This window comes from Lagopus leucura, unplaced genomic scaffold, assembly GCF_019238085.1.
Source record: "Lagopus leucura isolate 7727_CA_CO unplaced genomic scaffold, USGS_WTPT01 Super-Scaffold_741, whole genome shotgun sequence".
NCBI lineage: Eukaryota > Metazoa > Chordata > Aves > Galliformes > Phasianidae > Lagopus > Lagopus leucura.
The window spans coordinates 2,642,247-2,648,246 of NW_024962256.1; the positions used below are offsets into that span (position 1 = coordinate 2,642,247).

The 6,000-nt window shown below is 47.6% G+C and overlaps 1 protein-coding gene across 2 annotated transcripts in view; it reads right to left on the reverse strand.

Annotated features, from left to right (window-relative positions):
• XPNPEP1 (X-prolyl aminopeptidase 1) overlaps positions 1 to 3,937 on the reverse strand; it is a 29,540-nt gene extending 25,603 nt beyond the window's left edge. Inside the window, exons 1-3 of one of the 2 annotated variants that reach the window (XM_042863715.1) lie at positions 3,888 to 3,937; positions 3,382 to 3,470; positions 747 to 877 (exon numbers count right to left, since the gene is read on the reverse strand). In XM_042863715.1, coding sequence (XP_042719649.1) covers positions 747 to 863 — 117 coding nt within the window. In that variant the 5' untranslated portion in view covers positions 864 to 877; positions 3,382 to 3,470; positions 3,888 to 3,937. Of the gene's footprint in view, positions 1 to 746; positions 878 to 3,381; positions 3,471 to 3,693; positions 3,774 to 3,887 lie in introns of those variants that run through there. The other variant, XM_042863716.1, reaches the window with a different exon arrangement.
• Positions 3,938 to 6,000: the final 2,063 nt, after the last annotated feature.

Below are 6,000 nucleotides of genomic sequence, written 5' to 3' on the forward strand. Positions count from 1 at the left end.
GGAAAAAAAGGCCTTAGCGGTTCTTAGGTCTCCAAACAGAGCAGACATGAGTAAGACAAGCAAACAAACAGGCTGGGGAGGTAAAAAGCAGGTCAATAATTTAAAAATAATGTAATGAACTACACGAATCAAGAAAAACAGTGGAAGCAGCACATGAAACAGCTGCCACCACGGGTTTCCATGTTGAGCCACTCCTCTTGTCTTTAGCACACAGAACTGTCGGATGCAGATCAGACTCCAAAGGAAAGTGTCATTGTGACATCCTCTTTTCCTGCCTCTCCCAAGGGCTCTCTGCATAGGATCTGAAGAGCTTTATCATAAAGCAGCAAATTCCAGCAAGAACTGGATCTAGCAAAGGGAAAGTTCTGCAACCACCAGATATAAGAGAATGTTTTAGTCAGGAGGTGCTAACGGGGAAACTAAAGCCCAGATAATGCTTTTTCCTCCTCACATAAATCCATACTTTCCACCAGTCAGGATGGGGACAGCAAGTGCTCTGGCAAGCTCTCTTTTCTCCCCGGAGACAATATGATGAGAAATTGCTGGTGGAATATCCGGGCTGATTTGTTACAAGAACATAAAAACTTCAGTCTCTTGAATAGATTCCAGAAACGTTTTCCAAAACAATGGTTCTCAGGTTACTCAGGCTGTTACTCTAGAACCATGAGAGTTAGTGAATGAAGGATGATTTTTGTTATCCCTGGCAAGAAAAAGTAAAATCATTCCCATAATTCATCCATCCATACCTGGTGAGCATCTCCGGAGGGCACTATGTAGGCTTGCACAGGCTCCTGGACATACCTAGGACTCTTCATGACCTGCCGCAACTGCTTCAGCAGTTCTGTTGTAATTTTTGGACTCATCTTCCCACCTGAAACTAAAACAAAGCACAAAGCCTCAGAGCTTCTTCAGCCATCTCAGGACACTCACACACATGGGCTGGAGGCAATAACCACTAAGAACTCCAGAAACTCCTTTTGAGGACAATAGTGCCAGCATCACCTCTCTCTGCCATGTTGTCAACTTTACTCACATCTCTTGAAAATGAGAGTTCAGTCGGAGCCCAGCAAGTCAAAACCTGGTCTGCCCTGTTAAGGCTCTTTACAATCCGGTGAAAGATAGGGTTCCTGGTGCCATGAAGGGGTGGCATGTGTGTTAAGCTTGGCAAGCCTAACAAGCACAGATACACCTAACAGCTTGAGGAGCCCTGTGACAGCCAAGGAATAGCACATGATGCTGAAGGTCCCAAATCCCCACACATCAGAAGTAACCCCACACACAGGAAGAAACAGTCTTTTCACTCTGGGGGTAGAAATACTGTGACTTACATGCCACAGGAGCACACACTGCTGGGAGAGCAGGCCATGCATTTTGGGGACTCAGAAATGGACCACTTAAGAAAGCAGTTTTTAAAACTGTCACTATAGTCCAGGATTTCATATTGGACTGGGAATCAGATCAACTCAGATAGAAGAAATCTGTTCCCAAGGACAGAAGAATTTCACTAGGTGCATTCACCTCTGGGCTGCAGGCCAGCTCACACAGCAGGAACACAACTATAATAGGAGGAATGGCCCACTGAGCTCCTATAGGTGACTGCAAGAGGACTTAAGGCAGCTTAAAGGAACCTTCTCTAAAGACCTTCGGCAAAAGCTCCACAGAATTCAGCTGGGACCCAGCAGGAAGGAATGGGACACAGGTGGATGGAAGGGAAAACAAGGACACAGGTCAATCACAACCCCTTGCTGTGATTCTGCAATAGATGCGTCTTCGGTAAGGCAAGGAACGTCAACCTCTCAATTTGCTACCCAAAAATTACAAGTAACTGAAGCCTGCTGCGAGCATCATGCAGAGATGCAGGAAGCCATGCTGCTGTGCTGGCAAGCAGAAGGCTGCAGCAGCAGGCACCTGCTCACTGCAAAGGATGTGCAAGCTGTGCAGGAGGCTTGGCCTGAACGGCTATGAAGATTAAGTAACTTGAACATCTTCAGAGATCGTCTCCATTTTCTTCACTCATGTCTCCCTGTCAGTGCCTAAGAAAACAAAAATCCCCTTCCCAGTCCTCTACCCATTTCTTTCTCATTTTTAAGTACAGATGGGATCTTGTAACTTTAATGCTACCACATTCCGGGGCAAGGTGAATAAGCTCGGTGTTCCCTGAATGTCATGCTAGGCAGTATTTCATTCTGACCAGTTTGTTTATCAACTCACTTCACAGCCATGTCCACAAACAGATTATAGATAGGAGAAGCAAACAGTATGCAGGCCTCAAATACTTTTTACTTATCCATGCTCTTAACTCTATTTACACCTCAGTAGCTAACAAAATACTTAAGAAACATTATGGTCCTGTGCCAAAACACAGTAAGGTACAGTCTCTGTTCCGTGATGTTTTGTCATCTAAACAGGAATGCTGCCTCTATTCCACAGAATCATCGAAAGGCAATGTGATTTGACAAAGGCCACACAAGTTCTTGGCTGTGACCAAGCCAAGAACTGAATCAAAATCTGCTGCTTACAGGTGTAAAGATCTCAACCTGAGTCCACCATTTACACCTCTTAGCACAACAGCTTCTCAGCGCACCAGATATGTGAGACAATCCAGCTGACCACAGATACTGTTTTTCAAAATCCAGAGCACAAGAAGCAAATAAAGATCATAAGTCACCTTTCTCCACATCATCAAATTGATAACTTGACCACAGTGCTTTCATTGGGATTAGATTATACCTCAGATTTATATCCAAGACAAATTTTGTATTTTATTTTTGCAGTTTGCAAGCTACTCTGAACTGTACTGTGATCATTTTTGTCTGTCCTCCATAACAAGTTCATGTAACATTCCATAACACTGATGCTGATTTATGTTCAGAGAGAGAAAAAACACAGAGGTTAAAGAGCAACAAGGACACAGCCTTCTTTCTAGACCTGTGCTTTAACCCCAGAAGCCAGAAAGTCTCATTTGAACAGGCAAGGAATGACAAGGCTTTTCTTTTTAATAAAGCCCCTTGCTGACAAGCCATGATTTTGTTTTCAAGTAAAAGAGATGAGGAAAAAAAATTAAAAAGCATTCTTGCTGTTGAAAGATTCACTTGCAATGCTAAAACACAACTAACCCAGAGCAGCAATGAAAAACGTGCTAAGAAGCTATTTTCCCTGAGATCTTCCGTTGTCACTCACTCTGATCCTCATATAAATTTTAGCAGGTGGCCTTTCCTTTCATATCCATAATTATTGCCCTGCTTGAAGCTAACACAGCTTCTCTATCATTATTTAACCATTTCAGCAAGAAATTTCTCCAAGCAGAGCTCAATTAAGGTCGCAGGGCACGGTCTCATTCCCCGCCCTACCTTTTCCAGAGATACCGGACCACCCCGTTACCTGCCCACGCTGCTCCCCACGTCCGGACTCCTCTTGCCTCCCCTCACACCAAACACCATTCGGTAATTTGCTCGGCCTTAGAAACGTGCCTGAGAAAGCAAAGGGCAGAAGTGAAACGCAGCACAACCTTCGCACCCCATAAAGCGCTCTCATCCCGAGCTGAAAACACGTCGGGCCTCGTGATTAAATGCTCTGTGTTTTTACACGGGTTTGTTTCTGCAACCGCTCTGAGAGACCGCTCCTCGTTTTACGGAAGGGAACGCTAAGGCCGAGCAGCAGCAGGCCGTGGTACGCGACCTATATACTACACACCAATCAGCCCCCGGGGCACAGGCTGGCTCCAAGCAGAGATGCGGCACCCGCGCCATGCCTCCACAGGCCGCGGCTAACAGGCGGGGCCCGGCGAGCGCGATTAAGGGGGCCGCGCCGTGCTCCGGCCCGCCCAAGCCCCTCCTGCCGCCCGCCACCCCGCTCAGGCCGGGCCCTGCCGCCCCCCTCACCCTCACCTGCTGCCGTCCCGCCCGCCGGCCGCACCGCGACGTCAGCGCCCACGTGCGCCGCCGCGGGCCGCCGCCGATGACGTCACGGGAGCGCCGGGTGGCGGCGCGGCGGAACAGGGCGCGCGGCTGCGCAGTGCGGTTCCGTCCTCGCGGCAGCGCTGTGCCGGCGGAGCTGCTTCGTGCTTCTGCCGTAGTGCTCGTGGCGTGCTCCCGGTGCCGTGCAGAATGTGCTGGTCGGCTCCGTGTCTTGGACGCAGGTCGGAGCGCGGCGGCAGAAGCGTCAGCCCATCCCCAGCCACGCGCGCTAACCCGTATCCATCAATGCCCCGCTGCCCTTTTCCAGAGCGCCTCCGGGCGCAGCCCTTCCACCGCTCCTGCGGCCAGCCCGTTCCCCTGCATCACCATTTTGGAGAATAAATGTTCCTCGCACCTACCCTGCTGCAACCTGAGGTCGTTCTCTCACGTCCTATCCAGGAAGAGAGGCCGACCTGCCCTTCACTGCAACCCCGGGGAGAGCAGGGAGCAAAGAGTGCGTGCTCCATTGATTTCTCTCTGCTTTGGCCCCGGCTCAGGGCAGAAATAACAAGCACCACTGCGCACAGAGCATTGATGTGGTATTGACGTCTCCTTGTAGTTCGAAATGAAGTAACCCGCTGCTAAAAGCACCTTACTGCTTTGTGTTGGTGATAAAATTTGGCCACACTTCTGGCTGTCTTCTGATTAAGATCTTGATTTAACAAAGGTTGAAAGGAAAGCACTCTGCATTCTGTGGTTCTACGATTCCCATCTCCCCAGAATGTGCTAAAGAAAGCAGAAAACAGAAGGTAAATATTGACATGTGTAAGAGCTACGTAGTTGCCATTATGCCCCTTAAGACATGCTGTGAAAGCTTCAGTACCCAAAGGAGACTTCTAAGGGCTTGCCGAACATTAAAATTCAGGTTAATTTCCTTCCCTTCCTGGTAAAATTAATGATGGCAAACTGACAAGCATCCTGTGTAGGAACTTCATTGCAGAAGATGATCATCTTGTAAGAACAGATGTATAGGGGTCAAAAAGCATTTTGCAGACATCTGATTAAACTAGTGACAAGTCCTCTGCAGCAGGCAGCACCCAGCCCATTTGACAGGCGGAAGATGTACAAAAGTAATGTGGTATTACTGCATTTTCTGCCCTCCAGTGCAGACCGAGGCAGCAAGACCTAAACTCTTGAGTTCCCAGTGCTAGGGCCCTTATTTCACCCAGCAGACCGAGAGAGCTCCAGGCTCCTGGGTCCCAGCTTTACTTCATCCTGGTGGGATGCCCTCATCAGGCAGTGGAAACCCCTGGATGTTCAGCATCCTGGTTGAACCAGTGGCCTGACCCAGCAAGACCAGCGTCAAGCCTGTGGATGAGTGCAGTGGGGGCCCAGGGTGCACTGAGGACTGGTGCTGAGATGAACCCCTGCAGAGGTTGATGGATCCCTAGGCTGAAAGAGTCAGCAGAGGACTCTTGGCAGTACTGCTCATTTCACTTGAATAGTAAATGACTAGTAAGTTAAATAAGAGAAAGTGAAATGAGCTTTCCTGTTAAGCCCAAATGTTTGATGCTGATTTCCTGGGCGTTATGGGTCTCTGGGAGGCTTCTAATGAGCTTTCCAATGTAGATAATGTAAAATATTTTAATAATTCATTTATCAAGCAGTACTGTGAATGATATTTAATCTGAAATGATTAAAGAGATTAAACTGCCCTTTCTAAGCAGCTGTTGAATCTCAGTTAAACGGTGCAACTTCTGTTGCAAAGGTGTTTTATGAAAACTGTTCAAAATACCTAGCTTTTAATTAAATTGTCCTAATTGAGCTATCTTCTATGTTCTTACAATGCTATATTGCATCAGATTGCATATGAGAAGGAGAGAGAGAGGGCAGTCTGGCAAGTAGCAACCAAAATTGCCTGAGACCAATTACCATGTGACAGAGCCATTAACTCTGTTGTAATCTTGATCCATATCAAGAGATCAAGGCCAGGAAATAAACCTTAAGAGAACTGCCATTATCTTATCAGCCCTCCTATACCCATGATACCTTTATTACAGCTGTAGCTTTCCTTCCCTTCTTTTCTTGTTGGGCACAGATGAAA